We start from the raw sequence: 15,892 nt of genomic DNA on the forward strand, positions 1-15,892 counted from the left end.
TTAGAAGAAAAAAATATACAAATTCTCTTTCATAAGAAAAATCTCAGGGAAGTTTCTTGTTTCAGGCAAGAATGGGGATACTCTTCCACTCTCTAAAAATGCAGATCATTTACTGCACCTGAAGACAAAGGTAAGGAAATTTGTTTAGGCTCTGAAATCTAGAACGTTTTTCCCATTCTGAATTTTGCGGTTACTTAGTTTACACCACAAACTGTATAAATTCTAAAACTATTTGAATGAAGGACTGTGTCACCAGGACTGGGTTTCCTGTGATTATAAGTAGGACATTGAGGATTTATTAGATGGATGTATACAGGAAATAGGTTTCTCTTCTTTTGATATTATTATGAAAATAATGTGCATTTATTTATTTATTCATTTGTTTTTGAGACAGAGTTTCGCTCTTGTTGCCCAGGCTGGAGTGCAACGGCGCCATCTCGGCTCACCGAAACCTCCACCTCCTGGGTTCAGGCAATTCTCCTGGTTCAGCCTCCCGAGTAGCTGGGATTACAGGCATGCACCAGCATGCACCACCATGCCTAGCTAATTTTTTGTATTTTTAGTAGAGACAGGGTTGGTCAGGCTGGTCTTGAACTCCCGATCTCAGGTGATGCGCTCGCCTTGGCCTCCCAAAGTGCTGGGATTACAGGCATGAGCCACTGCGCCTGGCCATGTTCATATTTTTAAAAACTCAAATAGTATAAAAGCGTATACAGTGAAAAAAAAAAATCATTTTGTTTTGTGAGTTTTTAAAAATTACATAAACGTTACTTTCAACTTTTCTTTATTCTCCAGATTCTTTTTTGTTTGTTTGGTTGGTTTTTTGTTTGTTTGCTTACTTTTTTGAGGCAGGGTCTCATTGTGTTTTCCAGGCTGGAGAGCAGTGGCACCATTACGGCTCACTGCAGCCTCAACCTCCCAGGCTCAGGTCATCCTCCCACTTCACCCTCCTGGGTAGCTGGGACTACAGGTGTGCACCACCATGCCCGGCTAATTTTTTGTAGAGATAGGGTTTTACCGTGTTGCCCAGACAGATCTTGAACTCCTGGGCTCAAGCAGTCCTCTGCCTCTGCCTCCCAAAGTGCTGGGATTACAGGCATGACTCACTGGACCTGGCCTCCAAATGTTTTTCATTTGCTATTTCTTAGAAGTCTTTAAAGCAGAACATTGTAGACAAAACAGAAAATAAGTACTCCAAACCACCTATCCTCCTGAGCTTTCCTTCAGTAAATGCCTCTCTGCTCAGGTTTCTGAAGTTGGTGTATAGTATGAGGCTATCTATGAAGTATTCAAAAGGCCGAAATAAGAATAGACCTCCATTCTTGGATTTGGAAATCAAAGCCACGCCTTTTAGGTACTCTGCCTCTGAGATCATCATAGTAACGCAGACCACACGAGGATTGAGATTATGTATAGATATCTGTGGATATGTCCAGAGTGGCAAGAGCTTGAGGCGTCATGTCCCAGTGCACCTTGTTATGTGAAGTTTAATTGTACATTCATCTTGATTCTTGATATTGCCAGGGTCCTGAGAACATTATCTGCAGCTGTATCTCCCCGTGTGGAAGTTGGATAGCCTATTCTACAGTTTCTCGGTTTTTTCTCTATCGGCTGAATTACGAACATGACAACATAAGCCTCAAAAGGGTAAGTGATAGCCCAATGTCTGATCACATAAGAGGAAACTTCCTAAATATGTCATTTTTGTGTGAAGTGGAAATCAACTGGATGTGAATCCTTGCTCAGTTAAAAACTATTTGGAGATTTGGAGAGGGCTGTTACAAAACTGTTTTTTTTTTATTTTTTGAGACGGAGTCCTGCTCTTGTCGCCCAGGCTGGAGTGCAATGGCGCAGTCTTGGCTCACTGCAACCTCTGCCTCCTGGGTTTAAGAGATTCTTCTGCTTCCGTCTCCTGAGTAGCTGGGATTACAAGTGCCCACCATCACGCCTGGCTGATTTTCCTATTTTTAGTAGAGATGGGGTTTCACCACCCATTGGCCATACTGGTCCTGAACTCCTGACCTTAGGTGACTCACCTGCCTCGGCCTCCCAAAATGCTGGGTGCTGGGATTACAGGTGTGAGCCACTGTGCCCGGCTTTTTTTTTTTTTTTGACCGAGTTTTGCTCTTGTCACACAGGCTGGAGTGCTCCTGCCTCAGCCTCCCGAGTAGCTGGGATTACAGGTGCCCACCACCAGGCCCAGCTAATTTTTGTATTTTTAGTAGAGATGGGGTTTCACCACGTTGGCCAGGCTGTCCTGAACTCCTGACCTCAGGTGATCCATCCCCTCGGCCTCCCAAAGTGCTGTGATTACAGGTGTGAGACACTGCACCTGGCCCACACCCAGCCTTTATTTCCATTTTGAAATTTTGAAATATGTTGTTAGAGGGATAGGGTAATGCCCTACAGGCAGTCAAGTTAAGGCTTTTCTGTTTAGTGGTTTCATGTGTGACTTAGTTATTTCCTTGATAGGGAAGTGAATATGTACTAAAGAGATGAAAGGGGGATGTATACGTTTCTGGAGAGAAACCAGTGTTCTGTGCCCTGAGTCAGTTGGCTTACTTAGAGACAGGGAGCATTAATGTAACTTAAGCCTAGCTGTGATTGTTTCTGATGGGCTGTAGGTCTCCCTTCTCTCACTTTTATTATTGGTTCACCCAAAGGTTTCCAAAATGCCACCATTCCTTCGCTCTGCCCTTCAGATTTTGTTTTCTGAAGATTCAACAAAGCTCTTTGTGGCATCAAATCAAGGAGCTCTGCATATTGTTCAACTGTCAGGAGGAAGCTTCAAGCACCTGCATGCTTTCCAGCCTCAGTCAGGTGGGAATCTGGTAACTGGCCATGGGGAGACTTGTCGTGTCTGAGATGTAACTTTTTTCCTTTTAAGCCTCCATGTTGGGGGTTCCCTCATGTTCTTCCTACCCTACAGATCCACTCACTCACATGTTTGCAGTTTCAAGTAGGAGGAGATAGCTGGCAGATGAAGACTCTCGATGAGATCTGCAATGTTCTTCACACCTACTCTTTTCTCACTGGGTTTTTGATTCCTTATTTGAGGCCAGAGAAGTTTCATCATCCTTAGTTTGTTAGCAGAACACGAAGAAAGTTAAAGTCATTTGCAATCCTGATACCCAGAAACAGCTACCATTAATATTTTGGTATTTTCTAATATGTGTTTGTATATAAGTATTTTTTGGGCATGTTGCTTTTTTTGCTTGTTTGCTTATAAAAAGGTACAATTATAGATCACTGCCACCTCGACCTCCTGGGCTCAAGTTATCTTCCCATCTCAGCATCCTGAGTAGCCGGGACTACAGATGCCTACCACTATGCCCAGCTAATTTTTTCATTTTTTTTGTAGAGATGGGCTCATTATGTTGACAGGGTTGGTCTTGAACTCCTGGACTCAAGTGATCCTCCCATCCTGCCCCTCCCAACTGAGATTATAGGCATGAGCCACTGTGCCTGGCACAAAAGTATTATTATACATGCAGTTTAATTACTTGTGGTCATTTAATGTTCCTGAGAATTTTTCTGTTTTCCTTGAGAATGTGAGTATTAATGAATGAGTGTGGCTGTGTAGTTAGCTATGGCTGCTAAGGACTTAGACTCAGTTTCCAGCTTAATTAAGCTGGTAGTTGTTTGGATACTTCCCATGGGCCTTTCCCCTCTCCCTTGTCCTGGATTGTAGCTGCTTCTTCACTGTCATTTAAACTCCCATCAACCTGGAAAGTCAACTCTTTTTTTTTTTTTTTTTGAGATGGCCTCACTCTGTTGCCGAGGCTGGAGTGCAGTGGTGTGATTATGGCTCACTGCAGCCTCGACCTCCCCAGGCTCAGGTAATCCTTCCACCTCAGCCTCCCAAGTACGCAGGAGCATGCCACCATACCCAGCTAAGTTTTTGTAGAGACAGGGTTTCACCGTGTTGCCCAGCATGGTCTTGAACTCCTGGGCTCAAGCAATCCTCCTGCCTTGGCCTCCCAAAGTGCCGGGGTTACAGGTGTGAGTCACCATGCCTAGTGAAAGTCACCTCTTTTATCCTCAACTCTCATTGTTCATAAGCTGATCCAGAAGCCTACAGGAGAAGAAACCCACAAGTTAGGGGTCAGATAAATCAAACTGACTATTAACTATATATGTTTTTATTACAAAACTTAGGCTATTTATATCTAGCACTCCTTGAGATTTGGCTCTGCATTATATATATGACTTTATTTTTTCCACTTCTCTCATCTCACTTCCTCTTGTAGTCAAGCTGGTTTCTTCACAGCCCTCAAACCTGCATATTCTAGTCACTTAGCTTGCACTGTTCCCTATCCTTTTTACCTCATCGCCACCCATCCTTTGGCAGCTAGGTTATGCTTGTTATAAAGCCGTGTTATCGTTTGGGGGCGTTACATGCAGCACGCATTTTGGCATAGAACATCACTGTCCAATTTTTATCCCACACTAGTTGTCGTGTTGCCAGATTGGTTTAAAGTCTCTAGATGACAAAGATGGCTCAGACGTGCCCATCCTCCCTTAGTGCTAAATATACAGCAGGCACTCAATAAATTAAAGATATGCTTCAAGTCTATTTAACTTGCTGTTTGTCCGTAACTTTTTTTAAATTTATTTTTGAGACAGAATTTCAAGAGTTTCAAAAGATGGAGTTTCTCGTCGCCCAGGCTGGAGTGCATTGGCGCCATCTTGGCTCACTGCAACCTTTGCCTCCCAGGTTCAAGTGATTCTCCTGCCTCAGACTCCCAAGTAGCTGGGATTACAGGCACCTGCCATCATGCCCAGCTAAATTTTTTTTGTACTCTTTAGTAGAGATGGGGTTTCACCATCTTGGCCAGGCTGGTCTCGAACTCTTGACCTCAGGTGATCTACCTACCTCCGCCTACCAAAGTGCTGGGATTACAGGTGTGCGCCACCACACCTGGCCTGTCCATAATTTTGATTTAAAGAAAACATTTGGGGCTAGGCACAGTGACTCACACCTGTAATCCCAGCACTTTGGGAGTCCGAGGCGGGCAGATCATGAGGTCAAGAGATCGAGACCATGCTGGCCAGCATGGTGAAACCCCATCTCTACTAAATATGCAAAAATTAGCTGGGCGTGGTGGTGCACGCCTGTAGTCCCAGCTACTTGGGAGGCTGAGGCAAGAGAATGGCTTGAACCTGGGAGGCAGAGGTTGCAGTGAGCCAAGATTGTGCCACTGCACTCCAGCCTGACGACAGAGCGAGACTCCGTCTCAAAAAAAAAAAAAAAGGGCCGGGTGTGGTGTCTCACACCTGTAATCCCAGCACTTTGGGAGGCCAAAGTAGGTGGATCATCTGAGGTCAGGAGTTCAAGACCAGCCCAGCCAACATGGTGAAACCCCGTCTCTACTAAAAATACAAAAATTAGCCAGGCGTGGTGGTGGGCGCCTGTAATCCCAGCTACTTGGGAGGCTGAGGCAGGTGAATCACTTGAATTCGGGAGTTGGAGGTTGGAGTGAGCGGAGATCTGCCACTGCGTTCCAGCCCAGGTGACAGAGCGAGACTCTGTCTCAAAAACAAACAAAAAACCGTTTGGTAGGAAAGGAGTTTGAAACAGTTAAAGTATGTATTTTAGTGGCAGATGCTACTGTGATTCTCTATTCCTGTAGTAAGCAGTGTCTTAGGCCTGAGGAAGTAATAACTTCTGTTTTATCTCTCTGGACCTTCTTTACAGGCGGGATGGCTAAATAAGTAGATGAAAAAAGTAGAAACATTAACATCTATAACTAATTTGCACAGTGATCAGCAAATTATCCTGGCAGTGATTTAAAACTCTGAGGGTCTCCATGGTTTTTGCCATCATCTCCAGGGCAGGGCTGGCTGTGGACACTGTGTGAATTCAGAGATGTAACTGTTCTGTCCTCACAGGAACGGTGGAGGCCATGTGTCTTTTGGCAGTCAGTTCAGATGGGAATTGGCTAGCTGCATCAGGTACCAGTGCTGGAGTCCATGTCTACAATGTAAAACAGCTAAAGGTGAGCATACGGCTTAATGGCAGCAGTTTGAACCATTTTACAGGAGCCAGTTCGCCCTGCAGTTACAAGATTCAAGGCAGATTGGCATGACCTGGAAATGTATTAGACTTTTTTCTTTTTAACCAATGATTTTTCCAGGTTTGGAATCCTGTTTTTTTTGTTTGTTTGTTTTATTTTATTTTATTTTTTTTGAGGTGGAGTCTCGCTCTGTCGCCCAGGCTGGAGTGCGGTGGCATGATCTCAGCTCACTGCAAGCTCTGCCTCCTGGGTTCACGCCAGTCTCCTGCCTCAGCCTCCTGAGTAGCTGGGACTACAGGCGCCCGCCACCACGCCTGGCTAATTTTTTTGTATTTTTAGTAGAGATGGGGTTTCACCGTGTTAGCCAGGATGGTCTCCATCTCCTGACCTCGTGATCCGCCCGCCTCGGCCTCCCAAAGTGCTGGGATTACAGGTGTGAGCCACCGCGCCCGGCCTCCTGTTTTATTTTTATGGAACCCAGAAGCTATACTGTATAACATTAAAAGCAGCTAATGGAATTGGGGCCGGGCGCGGTGGCTCAAGCCTGTAATCCCAGCACTTTGGGAGGCCGAGACGGGTGGATCACGAGGTCAGGAGATCGAGACCATCCTGGCTAATACGGTGAAACCCTGTCTCTACTTAAAAATACAAAAAACTAGCCGGGCGACGAGGCGGGCGCCTGTAGTCCCAGCTACTCGGGAGGCTGAGGCAGGAGAATGGCGTAAACCCGGGAGGCGGAGCTTGCAGTGAGCTGAGATCCGGCCACTGCACTCCAGCCTGGGTGGCAGAGCAAGACTCCGTCTCAAAAAAAAAAAAAAAAAAAAAAAAAAAAAAAAAAAACATTAAAAGCAGCTAATGGAATCAGTGAAATCATTCATACCTGGAAATTTGAAATTAATGATTTGTGGGTGATGTAAACACATCCAGGTTCTTTCTATATTTTCGGGAGGAAAATTCTGATATACACAGACAAATAGTTGCAGATAAGAGTTCCTTTTGTGGCTTGCCTTGTAATCTCAAGATAAACATAATCAAAACTTGGAAAAAGGAATGCTGGGAAAACATTTTTCACTAATCAGTAATGACACCGTCAGTCATAAATTGAGTCATTAGTGATCCCTTACAAGTCCTCATCTTCATCATGAGAATCAGATTCGAACTATCCAAAACTTGCAATAAGCATTAAAAGTGTATAGAATAACATCAAACTGCAACACTTAATGGGTTTACCTGTTAACTGCATAGCGTAACCTTTGTTGCATTATGGTAGGAGCATGTACTGAGCACTTGTCTTTGAGTCTTGCCTAGTATTTAAAGAGAGTGTGTAGCATGCACATGCTTTGCAATTGTACATAAAAAGCCATGCCTAGGCATTAAATTCTTTTAAACCTGATGTAGAGCCGTAGACTCCCTATTCAATGACACATTTATAAGCAGTTTGTACAGATGGATTTACTCGGCGGTAAAGGCTTTACTCTCAGTTCTTCACAAATGCTGTTAGTTTTGTAAGCAGTTAAATATGCTTTTTATTTTTTTGAGACAGGGTTTCACTCTGTCACCCAGACTGAGTGCAGTGGCACAATCACAGCTCACTGTAGCCTTGACCTCTGGGCTCAAGCAATCCTCCCACCTCAGCGTCCTGACTAGCTGGGACTACAGGCGAGCCCCACCGCACCTAGCTAATTTTTTTTTTTTTTTTTTTAAAGTAGAGATGGGCGTCTTGCTATGTTGCCCAAGCTGGTCTTGAACTCGTGGACTCAAGTGTTCCTCCCTCCCTGGCCCTTCCAAAGTGCTATAGCTACAGGTGTGAGCCACTGTGCCCAGCCAGTAGGCATATATGTATGCATGTATGTACGTGTGTGTGTGTGTGTGTGTGTATATATATATATTTTTTTTTTTTTTGAGACAGAGTCTCACTCTGTCACCTAGGCTGGAGTGCAGTGGCGCAATCTCGGCTCACTGCAAGCTCTGCCTCTTGGGTTCATGCCATTCTCCTGCCTCAGCCTCCTGAGTAGCTGGGACTACAGGCGCTCGCTACCACGCCCGGCTAATTTTTTTGTATTTTTAGTAGAGATGGGGTTTCACCATGTTAGCCAGGATGGTCTTGATCTCCCAACCTTGTGATCCGCCCATCTCGGCCTCCCAAAGTGCTGGGATTACAGGCGTGAGCCACCGCGCCCGGCTTTTTTTTTTTTTTTTTTTTTGAGACAGAGTCTCGCACTGTTTCCCAGACTGGAGTGTGGTGGCACAGTCTCTGCTCACTGCAACCTCTGCCTCCTGGGTTCAAGCAGTTCTCCTGCCTCATCCTCCTGAGCAGCTGGGATTACAGGCGCATGCCACCACGCCCGGCTAATGTTTTAGCACCTGGCCAACCAATAGGCTTTCTTAAGAAAATGAGGACATGTGGTGGCTCACGCCTGTAATCCCAGCACTTTGGGAGGTCGAGGTGGGTGGATCACGAGGCCAGGAGTTGGAGACCAACCTGGCCAACATGGTGAAACCCTGTTTCTACTAAAAATACAAAAATTAAGCCAGGTGTGGTGGTTTACGCCTGTAATCCCAACACTTTGGGAGACCGAGGTGGGTGGATCACCTCGGTCAGGAGTTCAAGACCAGTCTGGCCAACATAGTGAAACCCTGTTTCTACTAAAAATACAAAAATTAGCCGGGCATGGTGGCGGGCACCTGTAATCCCAGCTACTTGGGAGACTGAGGCAGGAGAATCCCTTGAAACTGGGAGGTGGAGGTTGCAGTGAGCCAAGATCATGCCATTGCACTCCAGTCTGGGAGAAAGAGTAAAACTCCATCTCAAAAAAAAAAAAAAAAATACAAAAAATTATCCAGGTGTGGTGGTAGGCTCCTGTAATCCCAGCTACTCAGGAGGCTGAGGCAGGAGAATCACTTTAACCCAGGAGGCGGAGGTTGTAGTGAGCCGAGATCGCGCCACTGCACTCCAGCTGGGGTGACGAGTGAAACTCCATCTCAAAAAAAAAAAAAAAGAAAAAGTAAAGAAATGAAAGTTCATTGGTTGGGGAAATGCCTGAAATTTATGGAACTTCCCTAGAACCCTTTTGAATTCTGAGGAGCACTATTTAAACCCCTGACCTAGACCATTCAGTCTTTGCTGAGGAAAAGTGTCACTTAGAGTTGCCCCTTGTGTTTGTTATTCGTTCCCAGCTTCACTGCACGGTGCCTGCTTACAATTTCCCAGTGACTGCTATGGCCATTGCCCCCAATACCAACAACCTTGTCATCGCTCATTCGGACCAGCAGGTAAGGGAGATGCCAGTGCTTTCTAATGCCTTCCTGCTGGATAGTGACCTGGAAGCTGGGATATTGGGCAGTTGCAGGGAGCTTTTCTTTGAAGGTGTTGGAGGATATACGGTAGTTTTCTCCTTTGTGAAGTAAGTAAAGCTTCCTTGCCTATCTGGGCTCATCATAGACCAGCAGTATGCATTGGTTTGATGGGATGCAGTTTAAATGGAGAAGTGCTAAGATTCTAGAGTAAAGAATCACAAGAGGGAGGAGGAGTTTTGAAGTACTCATTTTCCTGATTGTTTTAGAAGAGAGATGACATGGGCTTGGGTGTTAAAGTGGATATGGGATGGAATAAGATTTTGAGAGTTGAAAGTGACCAAAAGATTGTATCATTCACCTTTACCCTTGCCGATGAGGAAATCAAGCCCTAGTAAGATCAGGTACCTAATCTCAGCCAAAATTAGAACCTAATCTACTTTTTTCTATTTGTAAGGAGATTGTAATTATAAGGAGATCTTAAAAAAAAAAAAAGCAAAAACCTGGGCTGTAGACTACATTAGGAAATTATCAATAATTAGGGAGTTATCAATAATTCATCTGCAAAATTGGAGATGATAATATCTACCTCCCTGAGCTGTTGGAAAGATTAAATGTCATCTGGGAAGCACATTTAAGTAGACTGCTAGGCAAATGATGCTCACTGCTTTGATGGTCAGTTTTTACACTCAAACATGCACACACATACACACTGTCCAAAAAGTGAAATCTCTCAGTTTTATAGATTTGAGTCCTTGACCAAAGACTGAAAGAGTAGTGAAGCCACATCTTTGCCTTTGTTACACATAATGATAATGTTCCCCCTGATACCTTTTACCGGCACTTAGTTCCTTAAGTGCGTCTGAAAGTAAAACTGATGGGAAGTCTTTTATATCTGTTAGATTAGCAAAGATCAAAGACTTGATAATATACAGTGTTGTGAGGGTGTAGGGAAACAGTACTCTCATACATTGTGAACATTATCCTAACCATTTTGGAGGACGTTTTGGCAATATCTTAAAATTTTTTAAGTCCACATGATCTTTGACTTAGGAATTTCAGTTCTAAGAGTTCATATATATATATATATATATATATATGCTTTTAGCTATGCAAAAAGATATTTATACAGAGACAGTTCATTGCAGCTTTGTTGTAGTAGACAAAGATATGAAACAAGCTAATGTCCACTAAGCAGAGTGGATAAGTAAATCATGATACATGCATAAAATGAGTGGAGTATTGTATGTTTCAGAATAGGCATGACTGATGTATATGTGTATTAATGTGGGTCAGTCTCCATGATATAACACTGAGCAAGAAAAGCAAGATACAGGACACTATGTATTATGTGCATAAAATAGCTCTGAAAAGGTGGGCCAGGCGCAGTGTCTCATGCCTGTAATCCCAGCACTTTGGGAGGCCAAGGCGGGCGGATCACAAGGTCAGGAGATCAAGACCATCCTGGCTAACACGGTGAAACCCCGTCTCTACTAAAAATACAAAAAATTAGCTGGGCGTGGTGGTGGGTGCCTATAGTCCCAGCTACTCGGAAAGCTGAGGCAAGAGAATCATTTGAACTCAGGAGGCGGAGCTTGCAGTGAGCTGAGATCGAGCCACTACACTCCAACTCCAGCCTGGGCAACAGAGCAAGACACCATCTCAAAAAAAAAAAAAAAAGTGGTGGGAGAGCATAGAATGAATATAATACAGCAGAAGGTTTGTGTAGATACTTTCTGGTTAGGAATGAGAATGCGCTTCTGCTCTTTTTGAGTACCAGCCTGCATTTCTCTGTGTCATGTCCTTTCTCAGGTATTTGAGTACAGCATCCCAGACAAACAGTATACAGATTGGAGCCGGACTGTCCAGAAGCAGGGCTTTCACCACCTTTGGCTCCAAAGGGATACTCCTATCACACACATCAGTTTTCATCCCAAGAGACCGATGCACATCCTTCTCCATGATGCCTACATGTTCTGCATCATTGACAAGTCATTGGTGAGTTCTTCACTGCTACCTCCCAGATCTTCTTCTGAATGTTCAAGTTCTAAAAGCAGCAAGTACAATAAGAGGAAGGAGAATCAGAATAAAAGTAGCTAGTAAATCAGAATAAAGGTAGCTAGTACATTTCTTGGAGGAGAGAGGCTTTTTTGTTTTTCCCTGGTTTGTGTTCCCACAGTTCTTTGGGAGGTTCTCAGGGAAGGGGCTGGCCTTTGTGTACTGGCTTTTGCTGATTTGACTATTTCTCTGCTTTGCCAGTGAGCACATAAATCTTACACAGAAAAGTAATTAGGCCAGTATTCAGAAGGTGACCCTCATCAGGAAGAATCAGTGATTTGGGTAACTTGCTTCCAACTTTGAACTCTGGGATATCTGAATAACATGGTTTCATTAAAGGAGGTACAGGCTGAGGTTTTGACCTCTGTACCCCTTGGCTGAAGCTACTGAAACGCTGTCTGCAGGCTTGAGGAACTGGTCTTAACATCTCCGAAAAACCTAGCTAGGAAAATTCTTCATGACTGTGATTTAGATGGGATATGAGCATTTTCTTCCGTTTTAGATTCTGTCCTCTTTGCTATCTGCTGTTTTGATTCACCCTGAATTTATATCTTTTTTGGGTAGGTGCTTTGTTTCCTAGAAGCATTGTGGCCATGCCTGTCCTGCACTTTGGGTTTAGATTACAACCATGACACGGTGTTTTGGTGTGTCTGTGAAGGTGGGGGTGGAAGGAACATGGGGGAAAGCAGCAGATGGCTCTAAAGGAGGTGTGCACAGGGATGTGTCATTGGAATCATCTCGTGGGCCTTGCGACCTCTGGGTGTGGGAAGCAGAGCTGGCTGACAAGTGCCTTCTGCAAGATGAGTGATACAGGAAGGGCCCCTCCCACTCTCTTGCCTCTTGTAATTGAGCCCAGATCATTTTTTCCCAAGCATTGGTTTTAAGTTCATCGCTTCCCTGTAGTAGGCATAGCTATTTCCCAAGGAAGTCAGAGACAAAATATCATTTGTTTGGCCAGAGGCCACCTCGAGGTGTCAGTGACATCAGCAGGGGTGGTTTGTGTTGAGGTTTTGCCTGGGGAGAACTTCAGTCACTTGTCCAGTCTATGATCTGGTTGGGGGAGAGTCTAGAAAGCACAGAGCCTGTGTGGGCTGAGCTCCTGCACTTGCCAGTTTGTTCCTTTCTAACAAAGTGTTACTGATGAGACAGGCCAGAAGCCCCAGAAGGGCCCTTTGATCTTGCTGCATGGAGTAACAAGCTCTGTTAGCCTCATACTCTCAACCCTCTGTGGTGTGGCTGCAAGAGTAGCTTCAGCTCTTTCTCCCTCTCTCTCCTTTTCTTCTTTTTTTCCCCCTAGTTTTTCTGAATAGAGGTATCATGGCTACAGCTGTTTTCCTGAATTAACAAATGTTAGGGAGGTACTGAATATATATGATAGTTAGAAGATGATGTTGGGCTAAAAATGCACTACAGATCTTTGGTCTGTGGAAGCCCAATAGAAGTAACCATTTAAACAATGTATCTTTGTCTTTTTAGCCCCTTCCAAATGACAAAACCTTACTGTACAATCCATTTCCTCCCACGAATGAATCAGATGTCGTCCGGAGGCGCACAGCTCATGCTTTTAAAATTTCTAAGATATATAAGGTAAAACATCTTGTGTTGTTATTCTGGATAGTTAGTTCCTTTGTGATATCAAAATCAATCGGAAGATAAGAGCACCTTCAGTTTCCATGCAGAGAACCTGGATTGTGGGAGACAAATCGCCTTTTTGAAGCTGGCTGTCCCTTGTATATGTTTTATTGTTTTTGCTTTAGTAGGTTAGAGGCAGGCACATCATACTTAACCAAAATGAAATGTGTAAGTAGTGAGAAACATTGGCGCTGAGGTAGAGTCTTTGTTGGCGTGAAAGCTGGCTTTAAATTTTACTTGTTGGAGTGTTCCATAGGATAAATGTCAAGCAGGCTGGGCTTGGTAGCTCATACCTATAATCCCAGCACTTTGGGAGGCCAAGGCAGGTGGATCTCCTCAGACCGGGAGTTCAAGACCAGCCTGGGCACCAACCTGGGCACTACTCAAATACCTGGGCACCATGGCAAAACCCCATCACTATTAACAAAAAAGAGGCGAGGTCTGTAAATTACTCAAATGTGATTAGCTTCTTGATGCATTTGTAACTTGCCAGTTGTCAGTTGCCTTAGTCTGGGTATGGTGATTCACTCCTCTAATCTCAGCACTTTAGGAGGCTGAGGCTGGAGTTCAAGACCAGTCTGGGCAACATAGTGAGAACCTGTCTCTACAAAAAAAAAAAATATATATATATATATATACACACACACACACACACACATACATACACACAAAAAGTAGTTGGGTGTGGTGGAACATGCCTGTAGTCCCAGCTGCTCAAGAGGCTGAGATGGGAGGATAGCTTCTGCTCAGGAGTTCAAGGCTGCAGTGAGTATGATTGCACCACTGTGCTCCAGCCTGGGTGATGTCGAGATTCTATCTTTAAAAAAAAAAAAAAAAAGAACTTAGGCTTTAAAGTCCCTGCTTAACACTGATTCTTGAGATATAAGAAGCATAGATTTTCTATCCAGAGAAATGTAAAAAATCCTGCTGAGACCTTTTATGAGTAAACTCAGTTAAGTTCCCGATCTTGAGCCAGGTGCAGCAGTGCACACCTACCTATTGTCCCAGCTACTCAGGAGACTGAGGCAGGATCATTGCCCAGGAGTTCAGGGCTTCAGTGCACATTGATCATGTCTATGAGTGGCCACTGCTCTCCTGCCTGGGCAATATAGCAAGACCCCCATCTCTAAAAAAGAAAAAAAGCTTTTATGCATTCCAACTATTTTGAGTCCCAGGGCAGGAAAGATTGTCAAGAGATTTAAATCATTTGAGCCTTGAACTAGGCTAACCTTTTAGTTTAGAAGGTGTCTACCTCTAGTCAGTTCATTCAGGACTAGCCCTGGATCCTAAGTCCTGATAGAATCATTATCATCCCTCTGCAGCCTCTACTCTTCATGGATCTTTTGGATGAAAGAACACTCGTGGCAGTGGAACGGCCTCTGGATGACATCATTGCTCAGCTCCCACCACCCATTAAAAAGAAGAAATTTGGAACCTAAAACAGGGCACTGTCTGTGTCCTTCCTTGAACTGTCTACCCTGTCGCTTTTCACAAATCATGGTAATAAAAGAAGTTATTCTTGAGGACTAGGCATTATAAATGTTTTCTTCCAAGATAATGGACAGTCATTTCTCTTCATTGAATGAAAGTGAATGGAAACTCCAAATGAGGTATTTGTATTTGGGATAATGTGCTGAGTAGCTGCAAACTCATCTAATGTTGATAGGGTCCTGCTTATTCTGTAGGTGGCAATCTCAGAAGAAAAGATACTTGCGTTCTGTTCCCTATTACATGCCTAAGGCTTCAGAGGGCTGATGGCCTTCACTTCCTGCCAGCCCCTAGCCTAAGCAACAGCATGGAATCTGCCCCTCCTCGCCCTGGAGGGCAGAGGACCGTAATTACTTACTCAGGATAGCCTGACCACTAATAACCATAATCAGCCTTAGAGTTCAAGGAAGAATTTCAACTCCAGCATTATAAGGGAGTGCTCCATCTAAAAAATAGATGCCTTTGACCTTTGGCAGTCAGCCATTAATTTTATTTAAAAAGAAAAGAAGCTCGGGTTATCAGCCCCATTAACTGCCTTTTTACCTGTTATATGCTGGTTTCAAAAGTATGGAAGGGCCAGGCATGGTGGCTCATGCCTGTAATCCCAGCATTTTAGGAGGCCGAGGTGGGAGCATCACTTGAGTCCAGAGACCAACCTGGGCAACATAGGGAGAACCTATCTCTGAAGAAATACAATATTTAAAAAAAAGATACAGGAGCTGGGCACACATCAGTAGTCCCAACTACTTGGGGGGATCACTGGAGCTCAGGAGTTTGAGACCATAATGTGCTATGATCACTGGTGAATAGCCACTGCACTCCAGCCGGGGCAACATAGTAAGACCCTGTCTCTTAAAAAAAAAAAAATAGGAAACACTAGGCAGGAATTTTGTTAGGGAGTAAGAGTAGAGGTGGGGACTCGAGAGCCTACCATGTATTACACATTTTTCATTCTCTTCTACCTGCTCTGACATTGTTACTCCCACGTATGTTATCAACTGGCCAGTTTTAATGTGATCTTTAAATTAGAAAGTGAAGAACTCTAGTTAACTGAACTGAGCAGACAGATTTCTTTCCCATCTCGGGATGTATTCTGTTGCATGCCCGTGGAAACCCAGTATGTGTGCTTTTTGTTTGTTTGTTTTGGGGATGGAGGGTTGAAGTGTGGGTAGAGAAGTGTGTGGGTTCTGGTGACATCATGAATGAAGGGTTGGTGAAAAACATTTTGCTATGATTAGCCCCACCCTCCATTCTGGAAAGGGAAAATAAATGAGGATTTAAGGTAGATGTAGGGGGGGAGAATTAACAGAGAGAGAGAGAGGTTATAAGAGAGATAAACAGAGCCCAATAATTGATCACATAAAGGACAGTCTATTTTAGGTTTGATAAGAAAGAACAGATAT

The 15,892-nt window shown here is 44.1% G+C and overlaps 1 protein-coding gene across 2 annotated transcripts in view; it reads left to right on the top strand.

Annotated features, from left to right (window-relative positions):
- Positions 1-14,527, top strand: part of UTP4 (UTP4 small subunit processome component) — a 39,258-nt gene extending 24,731 nt beyond the window's left edge. For both annotated transcript variants that reach the window (XM_033218807.1, XM_033218808.1), the window contains 8 exons: positions 66-130; positions 1,525-1,647; positions 2,664-2,820; positions 5,893-5,999; positions 9,195-9,290; positions 11,124-11,309; positions 12,846-12,956; positions 14,324-14,527. In XM_033218807.1, the coding sequence (XP_033074698.1) occupies positions 66-130; positions 1,525-1,647; positions 2,664-2,820; positions 5,893-5,999; positions 9,195-9,290; positions 11,124-11,309; positions 12,846-12,956; positions 14,324-14,440 (962 nt within the window). In that variant the 3' untranslated portion in view covers positions 14,441-14,527. The remainder of the gene's footprint in view (positions 1-65; positions 131-1,524; positions 1,648-2,663; positions 2,821-5,892; positions 6,000-9,194; positions 9,291-11,123; positions 11,310-12,845; positions 12,957-14,323) is intronic.
- The last annotated feature ends 1,365 nt before the right edge of the window (positions 14,528-15,892 follow it).

This window comes from Trachypithecus francoisi, unplaced genomic scaffold, assembly GCF_009764315.1.
Source record: "Trachypithecus francoisi isolate TF-2019V2 unplaced genomic scaffold, Tfra_2.0 Lachesis_group10, whole genome shotgun sequence".
In the NCBI taxonomy this organism is placed as follows: domain Eukaryota; kingdom Metazoa; phylum Chordata; class Mammalia; order Primates; family Cercopithecidae; genus Trachypithecus; species Trachypithecus francoisi.